The sequence below is a fragment of the Uloborus diversus genome, chromosome 6 (assembly GCF_026930045.1).
Source record: "Uloborus diversus isolate 005 chromosome 6, Udiv.v.3.1, whole genome shotgun sequence".
Lineage (NCBI taxonomy): Eukaryota > Metazoa > Arthropoda > Arachnida > Araneae > Uloboridae > Uloborus > Uloborus diversus.
This window is the reverse complement of record NC_072736.1, coordinates 109,694,098-109,721,452: the sequence shown is the minus strand read 5'-3', so window position 1 is coordinate 109,721,452 and position 27,355 is coordinate 109,694,098. Positions and strand designations below refer to the sequence as shown.

Sequence of the window (27,355 nt, the reverse complement as noted above, 5' to 3'; positions counted from 1 at the left end):
GTTTTAGATAGAATGAGAAAACTACATTTAATGATACCGAAAATAAATTATTAGTGCCTTATGTAAAGCACAACAATCTAATTTCAGGACAAGACACATGGAAAACAAATATCCAAACGCTATAAATAAAAATTGTTAGTTTTAAAAAATATATTATTAAAAAAAAACAATGTAAGACTTATGATGTAAAATGACACAGTAAAAGATTAGAGGTCTGATTCATATCAGGGACACAATAGCGCTGGAATGCACTGTAATGTTGTGCTAAGCACGGAAGTCATAACTGCACTTTTTATCAAAATTGAGTTACAGTCACCAAGTGATTCTTTGTAACATATTTTACCTAAATACAATATTTTATGTTCATTTGTGTATGGGAATTTTTTTTTTTTTTTAAATTCAGAAAAAGTTGCATCTGTATCAAATACATGGAGGCACACAAATTTAAACAGCAATTTCTCATTTTGAACTCGGAAGCAGATATGACTTTTGAGCCTAGAACGGCAGTGTAGTGCTTTTCTGGTACTACTGTTTTAGAAAAAGATTTTCTTTTCAAATAAAATACACTTGAATTTAATTTTTGAATTGATTTTTATTTTTACACTAGTGGTACCCACACGGCTTTGCCCGTTAGAGAAAAATTAAAAGGTCTTTTGGTTCGCCTATATATTTAAACAATATATGGTGAATTTTCTCGCCAATTGGCTTGTACCCATGTTACGGTTCCACGTTATAATTTTGTATCTCGCTAATTGGCTAGTGCCCATGTTACGGTTCCGCGTTATGATAATTTCGTAATTTACTCGTCCATCTTATGATAGTTTGGTTCTTAAAATTGGAATAGCAAAAGAAACACATCAACTTTTTGAAAAATCCCCATGCTACAAACTAACTTTGTGCCAAATTTCATGAAAAACGGCCGAACGGTCTAGGCGCTATGCATGTCACACAGATCCAGACAGAGAGACTTTCAGCTTTATTATTAGTAAAGATAAAGCATTCCTCTATTTCGCTCTTGATCAACAACTTTGAAAAAATTCTCTAACAAAAACAAAGTCTAAAATCATTCTTCCACATAAAAAATAATCCATCTTCAACCTTTATGGCTGCCTTTCGCTGCACACATTGAATGCTTAGAGCCTCGTCAGTACAGTCTACAGAAAACTATCAGCTTGAGTTCTTGAATCTGGACTACATTGTTAACACAGTGACCAGAATTTTCTCCTTGGAAGGGAGAGATGGGTTGAAACATTCTTTACATCAATATATATTAAAATACTAGGATTGTCAGTCTAGCTTTAAAGCAAAAGGTTCTGTTAGAGCTTAACTCTAAACAAATCATTGCTTGCAATTCTGTTAGGACTCTATTATTAACAATCGGGGTTTCAGCATTGGAAAATTTATGAATGCAATACAGTTTTAAATATAAAAATTAATTTGAAGTTAACAAAATAATTAAACATGTTTCATGTCTAAAGACCAAGGGTTTGAAAAAATTATGCTGAACTGTGTTCCCTTTTAAGATGACGGAAGCAACTTGGTATGGTTCAATGTCACTAATTTTAAAAAATTCCAGTTTTATGTTTAAAAAGAAATTACAAATTAAAAATGATTTATCGATTTTATATGACCTTCATAATATAATACAAAATGTGTATTCTTTTTAAACACATAACATAAACTGCAAAGCATTCAGCACTAAATATTTAAGAAAAAATACTTAAGGGCTTTTAGGGACCTGTAATTTCAGTTCTAAATATTAATTAAAAATATTTTAGACTTTTGTCATGTTGCTTGCCAAATATCAGAATATCTGAATTTCATCAATTTTTAAAAATTAACAGCTCTTATAATTTCTTAATACATTAAAATATCCTTATTTTTTGGAAGATTTTTCTCACAACAGGAATTTCTATTTTGCTGATTTTTAATATAATAAAAGATAGAACACAATATGTATTAAACTTCATTGCCACAATAAAGTTATTGCTATCAAAGTTTTTGACACAAAAACATAAAAAATCAAGAAATTTTTAAAAAGTGAAGTAAAAAAAACATGTGAAAATCCCTCTACAGATAGATGTTTTGCTTCACTGCTATGGATTTTAACCACAGTTCACTACACTGCCCATAAAGAACAGTATTTAGGTGCTTTTTGCTAAAAATATTGTTCCAAAACTCAAATGTCTTTCATATGTATATCAACTCATTAATGCCTAGCGTCCCTTTTTAGGGACGGTTCAAAAATTGTGTCTTAAATTTCCCAAAAGTAAACATTTCAACTCAATGATTGTGTTCATTTATTACTTTAGTATAGTTTCAATTCGTTACTAACAGATAGCAGCACATAATCGTTATAAAGTGTGTTCTGTAACCATTTTGTTATGATCTTCGTGAAGAATTTCATTGTTCACAATGTCAAGAACAAAAAAGTAAGTTTTCAAAATTTTTAACAAGTAAATCAATTTGTATTTGATACATATGTTACTTTGATCAATATTTCAGTTTACCTTTTCTTGCATTTTGGTAGATTTTAAAAATTTTATGGATTTTATAGCAATTTAAGAGCGTCCCTAAAAAGGGACCCTAGGCAGTAAAGGCTGCATTGTTGAATCGTTGCTAGTTTCTTGCTTATAATTCATAATTGGCCTCAAAAGAAGTTATTAAATGTTTTTAGACTAAAAAATAGGCAATATGTTTAATTTTTAAAAATTAAAAAGACTAATTAATAATAAAATTACCTTTTTTAAAGATATTTCAGTAATAATTTTTTCTGCAATTTCGAAAAATACTTAGGTAAATTTGAAAAGCCAACTGTTTCAAAAATTAACTTCTTTGAAACCTGAGTTATTTTTGACATTAATAATTTTCAATATGAGTTCAGTTGTTGTAGATTTAATTTCAGAGTTACCTGAGCATTCCAACTTTGATCTCTACTGTGACAATTTATTTACTTCTCCTGCACTAATTGATCATTTGTCACAAAAAGGTTTTAATGTCACCGGGACAGTACAGAAGAATGGGATTGAAAAATGCCCATTAACAAAAGTTTCGTTGTTCAAAAAAGAAAAGAGAGGAAGTTTTGAATACATGTTTGATGCGAAACAAAATAATGTCATGCTGGTTAGGTGGAATGACAACAACGTCGTAACAATTGCGTCAAATGTTTATGGTGTTTACCCTATAGTAAAGGCCAGGCGATGGTCAAATAGGGAAAAGAAAATAATTGAAATAGATCAACCAAGGTTGTCCAGTACAATCGTTGCATGGGGGGGGATGAAAGATCGCATGGATCAAAATATTGGCAATTACCGTTGTTCCATCCGATCTAAAAAATGGTGGTGGCCTCTATTCATTTTTGGTTTAGAAGCTGCTGTGCAGAATGCATGGCAGTTGTATAGAGACTGTCCTTCATCAAATGTAAACCCATTGCAGCTGCTGCAATTCCGAAGAGAAATATGTTTGGCGTACTTTAAAAAATATAATGCAGATCGTAATTTTAAACCTGGAAGACCTGTTGGTAAACCAGGGAAATTAACCTCAAGGGTACCGGATTTAGTTAGATATGATGGAGAAAGTCATTATGTTGTTGTAAATAAAACTCAAGTAAGATGTGCTTATTGCGGCAAAAAAGTCTATAGGAAATGCAGCAAATGCAATGTAGGTTTACACGACAAATGCTTTGTTGACTTTCATACTAAATGAAACCAATATTTAATTGTCCTTTAAACTCAATTTACGATTTATGTTCATTTCTGTTCTTATTTTATCTTATAAAATGTTTTTTTTTTTCAAGTATTAAATCGTCGGCAAAAAAATATTTGTCATTGAAAAAACCTTTTCCCTCTGATGCCTAGCGTCCCTTTTTAGGGACGATTTTTCTGTTTTTAATAAAACATTTATTTTTTGCATTAGATTTTTTTAATTATTTTTCCTGTCTATTAAACACTATTTGCAACCTGTAAACAAAAAATCTTTGAAAAAAAAGTCAGGCATTAATGGGTTAATTGCATAAGACTCTTTCATAATAGATAACCCGATGATTTGAACATTAGCACAAATAGCGCTAAGCTCTGCATGCAAGTTTTTAAACCCTCCCCAAAATTATTTTTTCGTTAAGGCCCTGAGTTATATTTATTTCTTAATCACTTAAAACAATTATTTTAAGATATAACATTTTTAACTTTTTGAGTTAGTCCTTCAGAAAACAAGTATTTATTTTTCAATGTATTATACCTGATCAATGTTTAGTCTCAATGGTTTACATGACACTCTAAGAGAACATTCTTCTGACGATTGCTTTGGATCTGGCCTGGTATAAAGAGCTTTAACATCAATCTAAGGAATAAAAAAAATTACAATATTTTCTGACAAAAGCATTTACAAATATAGCAATAAGAGCTAGACACATAACATGGAACTGATATCAGCGGAACTAGAGCCTTCCACAAACCATGCTACAATTTTGCTTCAAAAAACTAGCAATTTGACAACAAAACAGAAAGAATAGACTTAAATTTTAGCATATATCAGGAGTTCCCCAACCTTTCCAATTCCTGGCATCTTTTGTAGAATTAGAGTTTTCTCATGGCACCCTACTCTGTTTACACATATACTGATACCATCTTCACCACACTGTACCCCTCGCTTCCTCTTATGGCATCCAATTTGAGAACCCCTGGTATATAACTGTCAAAAATATGTTTTTTTTTAAAGTGATTTTCTCAACACTACAAAGTTTAATGGATTATTATAAATACCTGGACGACCGAGCCTCGCTCGGCTTTAAAAGAATTATTTTTTGTCAAATTGTGTTTTTTTAAGGGTAAATACTTTTTCAAATATACTTGAAAAGCTTCACGTTAACGAAATATTATGTACTCGACCTTCTTATAACACTAAAGTACCAAACAAAGAAGATTCTGAATGTAATTAAATCAACATTTTGCTTTAAACTATCTGTTACATTTGTTTCCACTATACAATTTTCCTGTCAGTAATTAAAATATTTTGACCTTAGTTTTGCTATGGTGAAATCGGTTTTTAACCCAATACTCCCTTTCATACTACGATGCGTTTCACGATTTTATCCCAATCAAGATTTTCTTTTTGAAACCGTACTTTTAGTTTTTACGCCAGAAAATGCTACATACAACATGATATCCATCAAAACTGATGATACACAAACCATTCCAACAAATGATAACAACTGTCTTAACAAAAAATTAAACAATCTCAAGACATACACTTCTTCGGAATAAAATTTAGACGCGTGATTTAAAAAACATGTTAAACCATTTGAAGTGTAAAAAGAAAATAAATAAATAAAATAAAATAGGATGGTCAAGCAATAGTTTCACTTAAAAAAGAAAAAAAGCCTTACATCGACTTACATAATGCTTTTGAATTTGTTTTCAGCCAAGTGTGTTTGAAATTAGCCAAAGTGGCCAATATCAGCCAAGCCTGGCAACCGTAAGCAAATATAAAATTTTAAAGCGAGAAGAGACAAATTTTCATTGTTATGGTTGCATATTGTCTGCCTGATGCGTCAACTCACAGTTTACTTCAAGGCTTAACTCAATTTGACTTTATATTAAAAAACTGTTTTTTGTAAAAAAATCACGTTTTTACAGAAAAAACACTGATGTAGATGAAGTTAGAATGCAAAACTACAATTAAATCCAAAATTTCATCCAAATCGTTAGAGCCGTTTTCGAGATAAGAAATATATATATATATACCCACAAGACTTGCTCGTTTAAAGATATAAGATATGAGCTGTGGCTACTAAATAACAAGATTGATGCTGCTACAGAAGAAATCACACATGCGCCAAATCCAAACGACCAACAGCTGGCCATAACCATTGTTTATGTAAGAGGTGTTTGTTTCGTTTTGCTGAAAAAAGGATAAGTGTAATAGTAGAACAACGAATTGTCGTGAAACTTTACATGAAACTTGGTAAAACTAATACTGAAACTTATAATTTATTAAAAGAAGTTTATGGCGATGAATGTTTATCACGTGTGCGAATTTTTGAGTGGTTCAAGCATCTTCAAGATGGCCGAGAAGGCATCAGAGATGATGACCGTGAGTGTCGCCCTTCGGCTTCCAAAACGGGTGAAAATATTGAAAAGGTCGGTAATCTGGTTCGATCTGACCATTGGTTAACAATTCATGCAACTGCTGAAACTGTTGGCATTGACAATGAGTAAGGAAAATTTTACATAACAGTTTGAACATGAAAAAAGTGTATGCGAAATTGGTGCCTACAATTCTCACAATCGAACAAAGAGAAGCTCGTAAAATGCGTGTACTAACACTTTAGATGCCATTACAACTGACCCAAACTTCTTGGAAAGGGTCATAACATGTGACGAATTTTGGTTTTTCATTTACGATCTTTAAATAAAACGTCAATCCATGCATTGGAAGGGTCCAAACTCACCAAAAGCTTAAAAAGCTCGAATGAGGAAATAGAAATTCAAAGTGATGATAATTGTTTTTTTTTCGATATTCATGGGATTGTGTACCTACACTGGGTTCCTGAAGGTCAAACTATTAATCAACATTACTACTGTGAGGTGCTTGCTCAACTCTGTGAAAGAATAAGGAAAGAATGACCCGAATTTGTGAAAGAACAAGTCGTGGGTTCTCCATCTAGACAGAGACTCTCCGGGGACCCACTGTGCCTTTATGCGCCGGCACATTCCGCATTGTCTGTCAAGACGTTTCTAGCCAAGTACAACATTCCAGTTTTAGACCATCCGCCTAAATCGCCTGACCTGTCACCATGTGACATTTATCTGTTCCCCAAGGTCAAATCTGCATTAAAAGGAACAAGATTCCAGTCTGTTGAAGCTGTGAAAGAAAAATTTGCACGCTCCATGAAAGGGTTAACGGAACAAGACTTCCAGCAGCGTTTCAAACAATGGAAAATTCGCATGGAGCGTTGTAAGGACAGAGGAGGGGTGAATATTGAAGGTGATAAAAACTAAATATGTATTAATTAAAAATAATAGGTTTTACAGCATTAGTCTAATTATTTAATAGCCACACCTCATATACTTATTTATGAGAAAAGGGTCTTTATATCTCAAAGAGGGGCACTATAAAAGTAAAAGCATCCCAATGTTTTACATTGAATATTCTATCACAGCAGATTTCAGAATGTAAACAAGAGTTCCTGGTCAATGGCAAATCTTAAGGAAGAAAGCTGGGAGAAATCAACTGTGTGAGATGTTGCCATGTTAGAAACTGGTAATTTTCATTATAATTTTCATAAAGCACTGCAATTCCTGCTTGCAAATGAGCCTCTCTGATGGCAGACTGGCAGGATGAGTATAAAAAGCAGGACCAACTAAAAGGTTCGATCTCTTCTCTCCTCCACTTACGGTCTGGTCTACTAGTTACAGTTGTAGTGACCTCTCCCTGCTTGAGAAGGAGGGGGGGGGGTAATGATTCGTCGATTTGTTGATCTTTGGGAGGATTGACTGGACAGTGCTGATCAATTGAAAATGGTTCCTGCATAGAATTCTAATTTCCTATCCCCAGTTTCCTTTTGATGACACTTACAGCTTGGGTGAAGTGGAATTTTCACCAGACGTGTTAACTTTTTAAATTCTTTGTTGCTGCACTAATTATTTTTCGATTTAATTTTCTAGGATTCTATGCAAACAACATCTTGAAACATTTTGACATTTAAATTTACCTAACTAGTTTCTATAAAAAATTGATTTAATAAATATTCACTGATTTTTCCTAAAAAAAATAATTCTTTAATAGTTATTCCAAGAAACATTTGTGAAGTTTAAAAATCAGAATTTAAATGAATTTATTATCAAGAGATGAGATATTTTAATGCAGAAACTCATTTTCAATAAAAATGTGAACTCTAAGAGAATGCAGTAAAAGCGACACCTTGTAAGTGATTGCCAGGCTTTTGGAGAAGTAGATTATATATTGGGTTCTTAGAGAAGTGATGACAGGAGATCTCCAAAGATTCACTAGCAATGGAAAGTGATATGTGGCTGAGCACAACTTGCAGAACTGCCCAGTTGCATCCTGATGGTCCTAAAATTGTTGAAATTGTTTTTCTTTTTGCATAAACGGCAGTGAGAAACCCCACTTCTAAGAGAAATACTTGCTCTGAACATCTGGCACAAATTTGAAATTTTAGGGTACTGCGGAAATTTCCAGAATCTTAGTAAGTTTGATCTAATGCTTGATGATTGATGCAAGCTGCTGTGATGCAAGCTTTTTTCCATAAAAGTTCATCATGAATTGAAAATTATGTGAGGAAATTCTGATGGATATATTAGGTGTGAAACATCCTGAAACCAATCCACAAATTATATGGCAGAATGGCAATACCCAAGATCTGTCCAAAACTCTGCCAACTTGGGAGTGCAAAACTGAATTTTTCACCAAATATTTTAAATAAGAAATAAAACAATTGAGTTAAAATTTAATGGCAAATGATTATTTTTATTAATGCTACAGATTAAGGCCCCAGAGATGAAAGCAAATATGTTTTAAACAGAATTGAACATGTGTTTGAACACTTTGTTTCTGTAATAATCATACACTGCATTAGTGGTAGCCACTCTTATGTAAATTTTAAAGTGCAGAATAGAGACATTTATTATGCTCACAAGCTATTTTTAATTTTCATAACATTTGAAACACCAATATATCAGTAGGCTTCTTAGTTACAATATCAACTCAAAAATATTCTCTAAACATATCAGGCCTTTAGTGGCATATTATTGAATAGCAATTGTGTTATTTTTCTATTTCAGAGACTAACTAATGTAAGTTGGAAAATGATTTTCAGGTTATTACTACATTTTAACTGTAACATCTTATTCCGCATTGAATTATTCTTTTATAGTTATTTACTTGAGCTGTTAGAGCGCTAGTCCTAACCTTTATACCCACTAAACATTTTTATGCTCTCCTGCAAAGTAGGGATAAGGTGACTTACGTTAGTCTGGTTTTGAGCTCCAGATTTTAGTTGCAAAAAAGTTGCAGCCAAATAATCAATGCATTCAAAATGTACATATTACTTCAAATAACATATTGCTTCAGAACAACAGTTCGACATCAAAGCCCAGAAATAACAGCAAGATACGCTACTGTTGTTCTGATGTGACGATATGTACAAAATACTCACCATATTAGCATGAGATTGACGAGGCATTGATTGACTTGAGAACTGATATAAAAATTTATTTATTTGTGAAACTGCTAATTTATCTCTGATTTCCGCATCCTGAATCAACAAAATGTAACGTGAGGCATATGTACCTTCAGCAGGATATATTTCTCGTTGAAACTGAACCTATGAAGAACAATAGAGTTATTTTCCTGCATAAACTTTTAGATAGAAATTATTTTAAAAAGAGAAACATCAAAAATGGATACCTTATTCAACTGCAACTCCATTAGAACATCATGACTTCGACATGGCCCACCCTTGTGCAGCCACACTTCTGTTGTGTTCGTCTTTTTGTTATCTTCTAAAGTAACATGTTCCATTGAGAAAAGCAAAGCATTTTCATCTGAATTTTTTGCTACACGAGTCACTTTACAAAAAGATACAGCAGAATTGGTACCATCAATAGAAACATCCTTTGCATCTTGATAACCTTCTTCATTATCTGACCTAAATGCATACAAATAGTAATGAATACAAAATGGAATTATCTCTAATTCAAAAGGTATTTTTGTAAAATTGATGATAATAAACTAAGCCCCCTAGCGACCTCACCCATTCAATGTTAAACTCTACTTGTCGCCAGGATGGTTAATTTGGAAAGAAATGTTAATTGTCGAAAAAGTTAGCAATCACCATGGCTTTCTGATTTTTTTTCTTCTAACTTATGGTTTTGTTAATATTCTTCATTTTGAATTTTAGTTAATCAGTGAAAAACTTATAAACAAATTTAAGCTCATAAATACAGTTAAATTACCTGTAAACAGTATCTGTTTTACTAAACGTGATTTTCTTCTTTAATTTTTCTGAAAAAAAAAACAAAAAAACTTATAAACACATAATGAAACAATACATATAATCATAACATCACAAAATAAGATGTATTTTCTTTAAAAATATTCCCCAGGACATAGATTATTCAGAAATTGTCTAAGCTATGAAATATTTGATCAATTAAACAAATTTTTAGTGATATTTGTGATTTTTTTATGAATAATTGCCAGTCAAAATAGAGTTAAATAAACAAACCCAACTATTTTTTTCAAAATAATTACCTAAAAAAAATCCTTGCTCATCACAACTCATTATATTTTGTGTTGCAACTAAAATATTGTTTACTTTCTTAACCGGCGAACTTTATGGGGAGGCTTGAAATCAAGCTAAAGGAGCATACTTTTGCATCCATAGTAAAGTCAAAGAACTAATGGTTAAACAAATGCAATTATATTAATGATTTGGAAAGAAAATATAAATTGATAATCCTATTGAACATTTAAAACTTGCAGCTTTTTACAGTGTAAGTTATTTTATTTTGTACTTTGTTTGGTAGTGATGCTTCCATTAGAAAAAGATCTTTACTTTGAACGCTCAGTATTAATAAGTATCCATTATCTCAATTATCAGGTATCTAGCATAAACAAACTTGAAAAATAGCACATAAATAACTTCTATTAGTTAATTAAAAGTAAATAAAATAAATAAAAAACTAAAAAACAGGCTATGTTGAAAAAAAATTTTGTATTTTTTTTACAGGGAAAGTGCCAAAAATATTTCCTCGACTTTCCCAGGCTTTCCAAGTAGATCAAAACAAAATTTTAGGTCAATGTTTAAGTAAAACATGTCCATAACATTTTATAAACAGTTATGCAAATTTCCTATTAAAATTACACAAATTTTAATTCATAAAAGATTTTGAATGATGCTAAGCAGTTCTTGAAAAAGAGAATTAACTATACACCAGAGCGGCAAAAAACCCAGTTTTTTATCAAGAGGAGAATGCAAGCAAAGTACCTCATGTTAAAAAATATTAAATAACTATATCTCATTATATTTCCAAATGAACTTAGTATTTTCAGGTCGGGTGAAGGTGAACGGGCTAAAGCGGGCGTATAGCTCCTAAGCTTGATCCTCTTCATCTGGAATTCTATGAAATTTGAGGGTTTTATTAAATAGCATCCAGGGAAACATGATTTACAGCCCCAGTAACCAAATATTTGTTTGAGATCAATATCTAGTCAGATTGCTTAGCTTGAAACATAAAAATTTCCTAGGCTCAAGTGAGACTAATTGTAGATCGACGTTTGATGCCGTCTTGAAAGGGAAATATATCATACAGGAGTACAGAAATATTCGGAAGTAAAAAAATATTAAATCAGAATGAACAAATTAGTATCAAAATTACTTCTGAAGAAAAGTGCCTCATCAGTTTTGTGTGGTAAGTACATCATTTTTGTTTCAGCTATTCTTCCATTCAGGTGAAGTACTCTCAAGTTATTTTCCACATGGATTGTTCTCAAGGATTCAACAACAGCACTGATTTTGAAATTGGCAGGATGATTGGGGATTTGGGTAATAAAGCCAATATAACATACTTTGAAGCTTGATATTTAACCAGAGCTGAATTTCTGATAAAAGAAGCATGGGAGCTGTACAGTTTTTGGAACAATTTTTATACATAAATAGTCTGAATTAGTGATTGCAATACCGGTATACCAATATACCGAATACCATTATTTTGAGCGATTTTGAAGTTTCGTAATACCGGTATTTGCCAAGGTAAAATACCGGTATTTTCAGCATTAGCTGAAAATAATAAATATCTTTCAATTAAAGAGCCTTCGATTTAACTTATTAGATGTATATTGTTACTTCAAAGGTGTATACCTTTTTCAATGAAACATCATCAAAATCAATCTATTGATGATACTTAAGCTATAAAAAAAAACAGAATATTAAAGGCTGGAGATTTTTCATGCCTTTATGTGCATCATGTTTTTAAAAAAAAATATCCTTGATTGCTCACTAGACTTTTTGTAAAAGTTAATTTCAAGTGTAATTACAAATTTATTTGTGTTATGAATTATGTATTCCAACCAACAGTTGTAACAATATTATATGATACATTATTTTTTTGCATTTGACTAAACTGTACTGAATTTTAAGAAAAACCTATCCTTTTTAATGTAACAAATATCACCAGCATTGGAGTGCTGTTCTTTCTCACTATTTAGTTGTATACTTGGCGAGATAACACATAGCGATTATATAGTAGCTTAAAAATTTGCATAGATAAAAGGCATAATCAACTGGAACATATTTTCAGATATTTACATAATTGTAAAGAATTTTGCAAAGAAAACAAAAAAGAGAAACTAAGAAGAAAGATCAAGTTTAGTTAAGTTTATTATAAATTTCAAACCAAATGGTTTATAAAACACAAGAATATCCTGATCGAGAGAAAATTGTTGAAGATTATGTTAATACAGTAAACCCTCATTTTACGCAGGTTTATTTTACGCGGTTTCGACTATACGCGGTTTAAGATTTGACACCTTTATTTTATATTACAGGGATGAGTTTTAGTTTTACGCGGATGCGGCAAGGCAAACTGATAAATTTTTCCCTTCTTTCAAAATCCAAACTTCTAAAGATTGCAGATTACGCTTAATCAACTGCATTTTGGCATGCTTGGGCCACTGGAGACATTTTATGGGATTGGTTCCAGAGCTCTTTCCAGAAGTAAAGTTATTAAACTCACACAGTTCAGAACTCACTGGAAGAAGAGCTTTTAGGAGTGACAAAAGAGGCTAAAACAGACTATGATAAAGACGTCGGTGACGCACAAACGAAAATTGTTCACTTTGAAAATTTTGAGCCATTCCTAGACAATAGAAATGATCTTTCTGATCTGTTAGTGAAGGAAGCTTCTATCATGGAAATCGTCTTCAACAAATGATCATGGATGCGTTAATGCTCTGCAAAGAATTACAGAAAAAAATCTTAATAACTGCCAAAAGACTATCATAGCCAGCTCCTTTTTATAAACAGGACACGAAATTAATGCTTTCTTCAGGCATGTTGTGCATAAAAATTGATATAAGTACACATTTAACTTATTATACAATTGGTCATCAATAGAATGAAGTATTTTATTATCTACGGAACCAAACCCCTATTTTAACACAAGTATTAGGTCTCAATTTACGCGGTTTCGATTTACGCGGCATTTCCGTGGAACGTAACCCCCCGTGTAAAACGAGGGTCTACTGTATTCAAAAAGAATTGTCCCTCAAAGAAAAATTACAACTGGGTGCATTAACAAAAACAGACCCCGAAGTGGTTTTTTTAGGGAAAAAAGTAGGAAATAAGGAATCAAAAATTTAAAAAGTAGGAAAAGTAGGAAAAAAAATCACTTAAAAAAGTAGGAAAAAAATAGGAAGAGAAATGACTGAACACACGTCTTTAATGAAAGACCGAGTCATAAAAAAAACCAAAAAAACAAGCTGACAATTTTCAGTATGAAAAATAAAAAGTGGAAACAAAGATATCAAATATAAAAGTATGAAAATAAAATCCAAACAAAGAAACACCTTTCAACAATATAGTAATAATAATTTTAAGTGTGCAAGAATAAAATGCAATATAGTGATCTCAAAATAATAATAATAATAATAATAAAACTCAATTTTGGTGCAATAAAACCATTTTTGTTAAAGATTTGCTTTATCAAAAACGAAAACATTATTTCGAGAGCATCCATTTATCATTTAAAAATACTAACATTTTCCGCTCCTGATATCATAAACTATGATACAAAAGCAAAGCAAATATTAAAAATTAGTTTTAGTTAAAAATAATCAGCAGCTGATATGCATTCTTGCATAAACAGAGGCAGATGTTTGAATTTGAAAAAAAAAGGTAAACGACTGAAAATGCAGAACTAAAATAAATGTGTTCTTCAATGTGGGACATAAAATTTATAATAAAATAATTAAACTAAATTAATAACGATATAAGTAAACTAAAGGGTTTGTATTATGTTATGTATTTTTAGCATTCAACAAAATTTTTGTTTTAGGAACGTCATTTAGGGGGGTCAGTGGGATCAATTTCTCCCCTCCTTGGTTTTAGAAAATTAATGATTAACTATACAAGTTTATGCGGTTTTTGTTGTTTACAGACAAAATTTGCATTCAGTATACATCTTTCGCTAGCCATCCCCGGGGGAAAAATCAAAATGACGGGCCAGTTTTAATTTTAATCAAGCAATAAAAACGAATATTGTTTTATTGGTTTGATGATTTTCTACCTCCTTTTCCCAAAATTTTTGTCACAGGAAAAAAAGAAAAAGAAAAAATCCATGCATGGTAAACATTTTTACTCAATCCTCTCCATACAACAAAAATATTCATTCGGAAATTGTTCACGAAATTGAGAGTGAGGGGTTAGCAACTATTCGATATTGATGATATATCAGATTAGAAAATACCCATTAAAAAGAAAATGAAATACAGTACATATTTGCTTGTGGCTATATCCCCCTACCCCCCCCCCCCCCCACTTTAAAAAATGTGAAGAAATAAAAACGAAATCTCGCATTTAAATGGATTTCCAATTTTTCTCTAAAAATCGGGAACGTTTTGCCCATCTAGGTTTTGCCGAGGTTTTTTTTTTTTTTTTTGCAAATACACTCTTTGCAAGGAAAGAAACTAAAATTTTTATGATTATAGTCATGTTTCCTATTTAGAATGAACAATAATCATATATATATGAAAAAAGTTAGCTTCCGCGATTATTTTGGAAGTGTTCCGTTTTTGCGAATTTCTGTTATATGTCGCTTTTATTTTGTACTAACATCAAGAAAATATGTACAGTGTACAGGTTTTTCATTTTTTGCTTCCTTAAGTTCCTTTTAAGGTTTTACATTGCCTTTCTGTTTAAATAGAGCTCCATTTCCCTTGTATACAAAAAAATTGGCGAATAGGAAATTCGGTTTTTCCCGCACTTTTTGAACAGTCGGCCGTTTACTTTAATTAAAGCTTCTAATTGATGAGTAAGTAATCTATAATTGCATCAGAATATGCCAGTATCCATTTCTTTATTGTTTCGTTAAAACAGTAGGATTGAAGTCGGGGCGATAAAAAGAAAAGTCGATCATAAACGCAGCAACGGTAAAAAAGTCACTTACGAAAATTTGACTTTTAAATATGCAGACGTTGCGGCGTTCCTTCCAGAAATTACTATAGTCGGTCAATGAAAAGTTCAGGATCCACTTGTTTCTTTTGCTTTTCAAAATTGAAACATGCAGAAAATTATCGGTGCGGCATTGTAAAAATAAGAATCAATGCACAATTAGAAGTGCTATACTAAAGAAAGAAAAAGTAGGAAAAAAAAGGAAAAAGTAGGAAAATAAGGAGAGAGTTCTAAAAAATAGGAAAAAGTACGAAATATAGGAACTCTTCGGGGTCTGCAAAAAAAAAAAAAAAAAATGCTGCACACAATAGAAAAGAAACAAGCACATTATTAATAGTACCGCCGACCAGCAGGAATTCAGAAAGAGTATTTTCAACTGCAGAAAATTGGTACCCTAAAACGAGTTCCAGGCTTAGTGATAATTTAATATATATGCATTATGTTTCTCATTTTCATTGATTTCTTATTATAACATTTGTTCCTTCATTTTATATTTGTTCGCAATAAATGTTCTTTAATAGTGAACTTTTTGCACATAATTATGCAATAAGGAAAATAAACAATTCTTTTGATCATTTATTGAGAAATTCCAAATACCGGTATTGATATCAGTATTCCGGAATCACATTTTAAAAATATTGAATACCGGCATTGTATATTTGGTCTGGTATTACAATCCGTAGTTTGAATTTTCATCCAATGTGTGAAAATTCCCATAAAATTAAAAGGACCTACATGAGTTCAGTTCCCATGACATATCAACAACTTAATTCATAAAATTAATACATCAGCTTGTGTTAAACACATTTTTCTAAGAGGGAATATTCTAGCATTTTTTTCCAAGAAGTTCAACTAAAGTGGATTGAAAGGAGGTATTTAGAACAAATACCTACTATCAATCAAAATTATATTTTTTTAACTAAATATTTATAAAATATCTATAAGTTTTATTATTCAAAATCCCCTATCCCATTTAAAACAAATAAATAAATAAATAAATATTTATCCACATCATAAATAATTATCCTTTTGTACTTACCCTTTTGTTTAAAATCACTCCCACCATAGATATGCCAAATTAAACACATTTCTCTCAAAGCAACAAGAATGACAGGATCTGGATAATGCTCCGGAGCTTTTAAGTCATCAGATTTTCCAGGAGGAATTGCAAAATGGTTTTCAATTATTTTAATTGGTTGATCAGTTAGCATACGAATCTGGGGTTCTCCATTTTTTGGCTGCAAAAGATATTGCAAGAACTCAATGTTAATGTAAAAACATCAATACAACTTAAATCTTTAGCAAATACAGCAGTGAAAAAGAACTATAGTAGACAGCTGTAAAGCAGTGAAAGGTATAATAAATACATGTACCTATTTAATTCTCAAGAAATCACCACAAACAACAAGGGTACTTGAATGTATTAGAACAACTAACAAGAACATTTAAAATGTCAAGTATTTAAAAAGAACGTTAATGAAAACACAGCATTTTGTTCCATTAATTGTTGTGGACAAGGGCTGAATTTGATGGGAAAACACTTACACTTTTTTTGTATTAGTACTATTTGTTATCTACTAGACTAGAAGCTGCTATTTGACTAGAAGCTGCTATTTGTTTTAAATAAGAAGTTCTTGGAGAACTTATTACATTTTCTACAAACTACTCATTTTTTCACGATATAATACTAATTAAATGTTACATTCTGATTTAGAGGATTTTATTTTATTATTTTTTCTTTTTAATTTAAGCTATGCATAAGGAATTTACTGCATTCTATATTTTTTATGCACAGGAAATATTTGATTAAATTTATATCAATTAATGAATTTAAATTATTCATTTTTTATAAACATTAACGATAACACAATTCATAAAATTTATGAAATTAATTTGTTATTAAAACTAGAGTAACATTACAAACTAGTTTTGATAGCTAAATTTCACAGAAAAATAACATAATTTTCAAAAAAAAAACAAAATAAATAAATAAATAGATAAATGAGGCAATAAATAAAAACTGAAGAAATGTGATAATACTTGAACATAAGACATTCCAAGGTTTTACTGTATAGTCGAGGAGCAAACGGTCAAATTTTAGCTCCCGTGCGATTTTTGTGATACAATTATAGCAGTTAGTTTTTCTGAAAGGTATTTGCATGAAGAAAACGAATTCAGATGTTGCCCACCCCCCAAAATGGTGCAGGGGGGCTGGGGGGCAGCTATAACTGCCGTGGGGGGCAAGTGATTTCCCGTTCAATTTTTGTGATACAATTGTGTGACTTAGCTTTTCTGAAAGGTATTGGTACGAGAAAACCAAATTTCGATAATGCCAACCCCGAAAATGGTTCAGGGGGGCAGGGGGGCGGCTATAACTACATTTGGGGGGGCAAGCTGTTTCCCGTTCAATTTTTGTGATACAATTATGGGAGTTAGTTTTTCTGAAAGGTATTGACACGAGGAAACCGAATTTGGATGATGCTACCCCCGTAAATGCTGCAGGGGGCGGAGGGGGGAAGGGATTATAACTGCATTTGGGGGGCAAGCTGTTTCCCGTTCAAATTTTATGATATAATTATGCGAGTTAGTTCTCCTGAAACGTATTGGCACGAGGAAACCGAATTTAGATGCTGCTAACTCCGAAATTGGTGCTGGGGGGCAGGGGGGGGCGGTTATAACTGCGTTGGGGGCATGTAATTTTTCGTTTAATTTTTGTGATACAATTATGGGAGTTAGTTTTTCTGAAAGGTATTGTCACGAGGAAAACAAATTTGGATGTTGTCAACCCCGAAAATGGGGCAGGGGGGCGGGGGCGGTTATAAATGTGCAGGGGGGCAAGAGGTATTCTGTTCAATTTTTGTGATGCAATCATGGGAGTTGGTTCTGCTGAAAGGTATTGGCACGAGGAAAACGAATTTGGATGTTGCTATCCCCTAAAATGCTGATGGGGGGCAGGGGGGGTATGACTGCAAACATAACACACTTATATATTCAAAATTTCTCGGTTTACAACAAGTTTTCAAAGTTTAATATGCTTAAATCCACTAATAACAACATTAAATGCAAAAAACTCCGAATTAAATTGCTGACACGTGTTTCGAAGCTATTAAGAGCTCCTTTTTCATTGTAAAAGATGTGAGTTTATGAATGAAAATTCATCCGACTAAAGACGATCTTTCCATTGATAATGGGTTCCTGGTAACAAAGTTTATCATTTCAGCAAAAAATATTAGGAGGAAGGGGGGGACCCCCCCCCCCCCCCCCCCCCGTTGATTAAAAAAATGCAAAATTGTATTTGTGTACTTTATTATTCTTTGTATATATTTCCTCTTCCGAAATAAATTTGTACCCTTTACCCAGGCCTATCATTTTGGGGGGGGGGCAGTGTTAAGCCCCCCAAATGACGGCTTTGACGGCCCCAGCTCTGAAAGAATAATGTTTTTTCGTTTGAGTTTTTCTCCTTTTTTTTTAAAGTAAATTTTAACTAAGTGGTGGGAGCGCTTGGATGAAATTTCCAACACCATGGTGGTTGTACATTAAAGAAACAAACATATGTCGAAGGAGGTCTTTTTTCTCCTTTCTCCTTTGTACTCATAGAAGCGGAGGACAAAGGCATTGTTACGAGAGCTTAACATGAGTTCCTTGCCGCCGCCTTTAATTTTGCTTATCTCTTCCTTCCCTTTGTATTGCGGCCTAGTGTATCTTCAATTCTTGGTTGGCGGTCAGTTTTTCCAAAAGCAACAATGTCAAAATCTGATCCAGTTCTCACGGAATCGGCATGTCCAGTTTTACAACCTATATGTCTCTAGTTATTCTACAAAGCAACTTGATGGGTCTCATTTTCCTAATCAGATCGTGATAGTATTGGTTTTTTACAATATCTCTTTTCTCTATGAAGCACACCGTATCTTTTTATTCTTCTGAAAGAAAATTCTCACGAACAAGTTTCAGAGAGGGAAGAGCAGATCTCTTTAAATGGTCAAAACAGAAATTTATTGCTGTCACCAGTATTATCTATTTTATTGGACACTTTAATTGGCCACTTTTTCTCTGGAGTCACATGAAATGGAAATTCGTCAACAAGGGAACGTTGTATCATTTATTTTTAAGAAAGAGAGGAGAAGGGATTCTTATTTTAGTCTAGCTCATTTAAAATAAAAATATTGTATGCAGAAGTTTGACGCACGTCGTTTATTAGTTTAGTAAGCAATTAGTCACTTTCAGATGGATCTCACTGAACCAAATACAAAGCTAAAAATAGGAATTAATTATACTGGAATGAAATTCCAGACTGTTTGACATCATTGAAAGAATGCAGCATGCCAACAAAACCAGCCCCAAATTCGGAGTTAGCAGCATCTAAATTCGGTTTCCTCGTGCCAATACGTTTCAGGAGAACTAACTCGCATAATTATATCATAAAATTTGAACGGGAAACAGCTTGCCCCCCAAATGCAGTTATAATCCCTTCCCCCCTCCGCCCCCCCTGCAGCATTTACGGGGGTAGCATCATCCAAATTCGGTTTCCTCGTGTCAATACCTTTCAGAAAAACTAACTCCCATAATTGTATCACAAAAATTGAACGGGAAACAGCTTGCCCCCCCAAATGTAGTTATAGCCGCCCCCCTGCCCCCCTGAACCATTTTCGGGGTTGGCATTATCAAAATTTGGTTTTCTCGTACCAATACCTTTCAGAAAAGCTAAGTCACACAATTGTATCACAAAAATTGAACGGGAAATCACTTGCCCCCCACGGCAGTTATAGCTGCCCCCCAGCCCCCCTGCACCATTTTGGGGGGTGGCAACATCTGAATTCGTTTTCCTCATGCAAATACCTTTCAGAAAAACTAACTCCCATAATTGTATCACAAAAATTAAACGAAAAATTACATGCCCCCAACGCAGTTATAACCGCCCCCCCCCTGCCCCCCAGCACCAATTTCGGAGTTAGCAGCATCTAAATTCGGTTTCCTCGTGCCAATACGTTTCAGGAGAACTAACTCGCATAATTATATCATAAAATTTGAACGGGAAACAGCTTGCCCCCCAAATGCAGTTATAATCCCTTCCCCCCTCCGCCCCCCTGCAGCATTTACGGGGGTAGCATCATCCAAATTCGGTTTCCTCGTGTCAATACCTTTCAGAAAAACTAACTGCCATAATTGTATCACAAAAATTGAACGGGAAACAGCTTGCCCCCCCCAAATGTAGTTATTGCCGCCCCCCTGCCCCCTGAACCATTTTCGGGGTTGGCATTATCGAAATTTGGTTTTCTCGTACCAATACCTTTCAGAAAAGCTAAGTCACACAATTGTATCACAAAAATTGAACGGGAAATCACTTGCCCCCCACGGCAGTTATAGCTGCCCCCAGCCCCCCTGCACCATTTTGGGGGGTGGCAACATCTGAATTCGTTTTCCTCATGCAAATACCTTTCAAAAAAACTAACTGCTATAATTGTATCACAAAAATCGCACGGGAAACCATTTGCTCCCGGACTAGTAACTACACATTTTGTCTTCTATGAAAAAGATACATCTTTATGAGTACAATATGTATATACATACCATAAAACCTATTCCAGGATCATCTTCTAAGATACAAAATTCATCATCTACATTGAATGCATCAAAATCATCTTGATTTTCCAGTATATAGTTAGAATTATCTTTTCCTGGAAATAGATAAATAAATTTGTGGAGAATTAATTCAACAAATAGAATTATTAAAAGTTACCATTGAAGCATGAAACTCAATACAGTAAACACCTGATTATCCGCAGAATAGGGTAGCACAGTAACCAAAAATAATATTTTGTGAATAATCCATGAAATGGATAAAAATCGCTATTAGTGCATACAAAAGCTTTAAATAAAATCCATAACACTCACATATATTTAAAATTTAGCTGAAAGTGTATGTAACAAATGTATGCAAAAGCTAAAAAAAGGATCGAAATGAATTTCCCACATAAGTGAGAAAACCATGCAAATAGATTAGGAGAAACAGACCTAGTTAGGTTACACCAAAACGTGTAGGGGAGATAAAAAACTGGTCTGCTTACTGACTAATGCAAGAAATTAGTTTAGATCTAGAAACCAATAAGTAATGCAGATATAAAAGTCAGGTTTCAATTAGTAGTACAGATCTAAAAATCAGCAAGTAGTACAGATCTAAAAATCAGGAAGTAGTACAGATTTAAAATTTAGTAGGTAGTGAAGATCAAAAAATTGAAAGTATTCTAGATCTAATGGGCTGGTCACGTTATAAGACTAAATCAAGAATGATCAACAAACAAAATTTTTTTTATAAACATACAGGAGTTAGAACCTAACCTCACATGGGTTGATTGCATTGATAAGGATTTTTCCAACATAAGAGTGAAAAAATTGGCAAGCCATGGTCAAAAAAAAGAGAGGCCCGGAAGAAGATTCTTGAGAAGGCCAGGTTTATCCAGGGCTGTTGGTCCCACGGAGGAAGAAAGTGAAGATCTAAAAATCAGTAAGTAATGTAGGTCTAAAATTCAGGCGTTGGTGACTTGATGGAAGGTTTGATATCATTGCAAAAGAGGGGGAATTAATAAATAAGGATGCCTGAAAATACCTTTTTCACTCGTTAATTAAAATTTGTGCCTTCATCTAAATTCAGTTTATCATCCCTGTAATATATATTTTTGAAAGTGTGAAAGGCCACAGTTAAGCCACTTACCAATAACTGTGAGTTTACTGTAATTTTAATTGAGAAATTTACAAATTTTGTCATACAACAAATTTCACAACAAACCCAAAAACATAAATACTAGCAACAATGAGCAAAATACAGCTTACCTTCTAGATGAATATTTGAATATTCTTTCATTGCTTCGGCCATTAAAAGATTGACATTTTCTGAATCTTTTTCATCAGTTTTAATTACAGTTTGAAACTGTTCCGTTGGTTCCTATTAAAAAAAAAAAAACATGCATGTAATCCTCAAGCAAAGGATTTATTAAACAGGATCAAATTTTCACACATCAAAGTTTCATATTACATAAAAATTTGAATCTTATAAGCTCACAGAATAACAATAGACACTGACAAACAAGCATAAAGAAAGCAGGCAAAAACTAACAATTGCTAAAACTCTCAGCAGCAAAATTGCATTTTTGTCAGTGAAGACGAGTTTCCATACTTTTGAAAGCGCTTTCAAATTTAAGATCAATTGCATGCATTTACTTTTACAGCACTTAACTCGGACTGATTGTGTTACCTACCTAGGCATAACTCTTGATACCAGACTAACTTGGAATAAGTACATTGAACAAGTGACTGACAGAGTGGTGGACCGCCTTTGCCTATTGAAAAGTCTTGCTGGAATAAAGTGGGGTTCTTCTCAAAGTGTTCTTACATCCACTTTTACATCTTACATTAAGCCTGTATTGGATTATGGCTCAGAGGTCCTTATTACTGCCTCTGACAGCACACTTTCAAAACTCGACCTCGTTCAAAATAAAGCACTAGGACTCATCACTGGTGCTGTGGTGTCCACCTCTATTCCTATGCAGCTACAGACAAAAATTTTTAATTTAACTGACAGACGAATCAAGGCTTCCCTTTCTATTGCTGAAAGATTATTGAGAAAAGAGCATTTCTGGCCTGATTACATTCTTCCACATACTAGACTAAAATTTCAACATTCTTTTCTTTTTGAGTGCCAAAGACTTGCAGAGACCTTTGAGGTCTCCAATTCCAGACTTGGCATCTATAGACCATCTTCTTATACTGGCTTTCTGAGATATGCTGCAGCTAGGTTTGATCTGATAGAGCCTGTCAAGAAATCAGATTCTCATCAGACTGAGATGTACTCCATTGCTTTGGCCACAATACACAAGAGGTACCCTGATCAGGATTGGTTTAGGGTTTATACTGACGGATCGGCCACTCCTTCAGCTGGTAGAGCAGGTGCCGGTGCCTACTCCATACATTTTAGTCTTCAGGAGCCTCTCGACACTTGGGCGGATAACTTCGATGGAGAAATGAATGCAATTTTTATGGTCATCAGATCTATTGGAGAACCAGCTGAACAAAATATTGTTCTCTTTGTTGATTCTCAGGCTGCAATTCAAACCATTACTGATTACAATCTATATCCTTCAGAATTTGAGTTTGAGTCTAAAAAATCCTTTGATTCTCTTTTGCGTTCCGGAAGAGAGGTTGTCTTCCAGTGGATCCCAGGTCATTGTGGCATCTATGGAACTGAACGAGCGGACATCTTGGCTAAAGAGGCTGCGTCCCTGCATCCACCTTCTCGCCCAGTTCCACTTAGAAACGCTAAGCGACTTCTCGCAAGCAAAATCCAACATGCTACAGTCTCTGCCCTGAGGAACAAAGCTGACGGAAAGCCCTGGGCTTGCTTTCTGGATGATGAACAGCGTACGTGCCTTTCTCTCCTTCCCAGAGCCCTGGGAGTTGCCTCTTTCCGAACCATTACTGGACATGATTATCTACAGGCCCATTTATATAAAATCAACCTGAAAGATTCACCTCTCTGTGTGCTCTGTGAGGGCACTTCTCCAATGACAGCGGAGCATCTTTATAGATGCTCCTCTCTTCATGATATTCATAATTGTGATGACTTCCAGGCCCTAACACCCTTTGAAGCCACTTCATTGTTATACTGGACAGCAAGACGCCTTATGTTTGAAAGAACCATGGTGGGCGTAACTTAAAAAAAAAAAAACTTTTACAGCACATCCATTTTTAAAGAAGTAATTTGTATTGCAGCATTGCTAATTGTAGGGTTTTGATCATTCCAGGAAAATGCTTAAAAACATTTTCCTGGAAAAAAATATTAAAATATTTTTTTAATATTAAATATTAGCTTTTAGAGACTTAATTTATTACTTTGTTGCTATACTTAATTTTATTGTTTTTGCTTAAAATATTGATAATAGGAGTATTCCGTTACCCCACTTGGGAGATCTTGACATGCTGAAGAAAATCTAAGAATAGTATGGAAACTACTTAATTAAACTAAGACTCGACCATCGTAAAAAATAAAAGTAAATGCTTTGATTTTTTTCAATTACAAATTGACTGCCTGGTAAGGTTCGACCCTTTTCGAATCTTTTTCTCTATTTCATGATTTTTATACGATTTTGGAGATACTCAATAGGTACCCATAGGTATCTATTCAGATCTCTGCAATTAAGGAAGAATTGAACATTTGGTTTTTATGTTTGTAATTGTGCTTATGTAATTTATCAATTTTTCAAGCCAGACCAAATTTTCAGTATGATACTAATATACAAGTAAATATAGCCTGTAAAAACAATTAATAAAATCCTCAAATATTAACTAGTTATTCATCATCATCTTTTAAGGTGTCACAATTTCCTTAACTTACCCCAAGTTTTACAAATAGAGCTATCGGTAAATTCATAAAACAACTAGAGCAACCCATCATTGAATTTCCCTTCATTATATTGCTAACTGGGATAGGCAGGGGTGAAAATATCGTATTTCTCGTGAAAAGACATTTGTTTTCATCAATGAACAAAATGGAGCTGTTAAACTAAATTCTATAGTTTAAGCCACAACTTGTTGAATTCTCATTTCCACAAAAAATGGAACAAATACTTTATTCATTTTTTTTTAACTTATCAAAAAAGCAATCGAAAAGCTTAATATTCTTTTGTTGCTTTGAAAAAGAAATTCATATGAAAGTAAGAATAAATTGCAATTTTTCAGATGCATACATCATTTTCTGGTACATTAATTGATTATTTTTTTAAATTGATTAAAGCTGTATCACATTTTGAATTCATCATTTTTTTTTTTTTTTTTTTTTTGTCTCCTGACAAGTATGACATAACAAAAGGCAACTGTCGCTAGTAATGTATTAATGAGTAATTATAGTAAATCATTAGTAACGCATTAATGTCTGTGTCATGCTGCAAAAAACTACATACAAAAAGTTCCTTACAGTAAGAAAAAACTTACTTTTTTTTCTACTTGAGGTGTACTAGAATGTGTATCCATATCTCCATTTGCACTTAGGTAAACAACAAGATCCAATAAAGCTCTAAAAGAATCTGCACATGTCCGTATATCTATTTTATTGTTTGTCACATAAGTTTCTAACTTAGGATTGTTCTAAAAGAAAAAGCATAGGTACAAAAAATATATTAATAAACAGTTCATTCAGAATTAGATTTTTTGTTTTAAACTATTCAATTAGTTTTATCATAAAACACAATGCAGTGAACTATTGGTTGTTATGCTCCAAAAATGTGTAGTATATATATATATACAGCCTTAGAAATCTTTATAAGAAGTTACTGGTCCAAAGGACTAGTAAATACGAAAGCACATTGATCCAGTGATAATGTGAGAGGTCCAATTAAAATTTAACACAAAACATGTTTGGTGATTAGCACTTTAAAAGTAATTTTAACTCTCTGACATATCATCACCTCAGAGCAATGGTATGACATCTAATCCCAGGAATAATACTAAGATATCCTACTGTTGCTCCGAGGCGACAATATGCTTATTTTTATTTTAATAAAATTTGCATACGTAATATGAATTTAAACTTAGATTTTGTATTTAGAACATTTAACTGATCTTAGACACACAAAAAATCACCTTACAAAACTAGTTTGATACCTGCAGAAAGGCTTGTTTGAAATAAAGTTAGTCAATAATGATTGACAAAATAAGTTTGAATTAAATAAACAGGTTTATTTAGCATTTTTCTGAGCTAGACAGTAAGGGCATAACTTTCAAGAAGAAAACAAGTCATAAAAAGTTGAAAAAAAAAAAAAAAAACCTTGAAACTTATTCTTTGACATACATTCTAAGGAATAAGTTCCATTTTGAACAAAATGAAAATTTTCAATTACGACTAGAAATACTTCATTATTTCCCATTGATTCCTCAAAAAAGCAAACTTAAATTGATTTGTAAAAATCATTTGCTTTCAAAACTAAATTCAAACATAGTATGAAAACTGGCAAGTGTGGAGTTAGAATAAGCAAAATATTCTGGTTTGGTTAATGCAACAGCACCAGGCCTTATGAGAGCTGAAAGCCTACCCCATTTCCCTCTCTCAACCCACAAAAGGAAAGTTTCATGAAAAGGATTGAATGGTTTTGTGGCTATTTATACTTGCTTGCAACTTAACTTTACAGTGACACAACGACATGCTGAAGAAAAAGAGTTAAAAGATAAAACGCCACACTTACTAGCTACCTACCCTACCTGCTTCGCAAATGAGAGAAGATCGCCACCTGTCTATGAGCTGCTACTGGCTGGCGCATTTTAATCAAATAGATGCAAAGTTTCACGCCACTTTACTCATAAAATTGAAAATATTTAACGATTGACTGAACTTATGACAAAAAAAGGTTATGTATGCGTGGGTTTAACTAACTAATCCGATTTCTAAAGTGAAGAGCGGAATTTCATCCGAATATCGGACAAGGCGCTAGGAACTATTTCCTTCGCCTGGTCTCAGCTTATTTCTCCATTCTCAAGTAAGCTTGCAGTTGAGTATAGAGCAAAATGAACGTACCTTGTCATCCATACAGGAACGGAATGAAAGATCAATCAACCCAGTGTCAATTACACAAACATAATCTAAAAACAAAACAAATGATCATGAAAAATGCAAGTAGAACAGAAAAGTATTAAGGGGTTGTCCACAAATGATGTTATGCTTTGAGAGGGGAAGGGGTTGAGAAATTGTAAATTTATGACAAAGGGGAAGGTAGAGGTAACAACAAGTTGATATCATGCATTTTACCAATAAGAATATGTTTAGGAAAAATAGCGTGACATTTGTATGAAGGAGGTGCAAAAAAGTTGGAAAAAAAAAAATGGATGACATCGTTTCTGGACAGCCCCTAATGAATGAATTTCAACTGATACATATTCATGAAATATATAGGTCATGCCATCATACTAGTATAAGCTTGCTAAGACACCCGTGAAACACACTGAACAGCCACTCAAATATTATGCCAGTATTGCTCAGTGCCACCTTTGTTTTAATGAAAATTTAAAAAATAACATAGTTGGTTTATGAGGTGTAAAAACGTGTCTGCAGCTTCCCTTCTCCCAATAATTTTTGAAGAGATTCTCCAAATGGGACAAGATTTTTTTGCTTTTATTATTTATATG

At 33.1% G+C, this 27,355-nt stretch overlaps 1 protein-coding gene across 1 annotated transcript in view; it reads right to left on the bottom strand.

Moving 5' to 3' along the window:
• The window catches only part of LOC129225144 (autophagy-related protein 2 homolog B-like), a 92,867-nt gene that overhangs the window by 18,396 nt on the left and 47,116 nt on the right, over positions 1–27,355 (bottom strand). The window contains exons 27-35 of the mRNA XM_054859705.1: positions 26,748–26,812; positions 25,172–25,324; positions 22,019–22,130; positions 20,759–20,865; positions 16,230–16,428; positions 9,975–10,023; positions 9,427–9,667; positions 9,176–9,343; positions 4,237–4,338 (exon numbers count right to left, since the gene is read on the bottom strand). Of these exons, the coding sequence (XP_054715680.1) occupies positions 4,237–4,338; positions 9,176–9,343; positions 9,427–9,667; positions 9,975–10,023; positions 16,230–16,428; positions 20,759–20,865; positions 22,019–22,130; positions 25,172–25,324; positions 26,748–26,812 (1,196 nt within the window). The remainder of the gene's footprint in view (positions 1–4,236; positions 4,339–9,175; positions 9,344–9,426; positions 9,668–9,974; positions 10,024–16,229; positions 16,429–20,758; positions 20,866–22,018; positions 22,131–25,171; positions 25,325–26,747; positions 26,813–27,355) is intronic.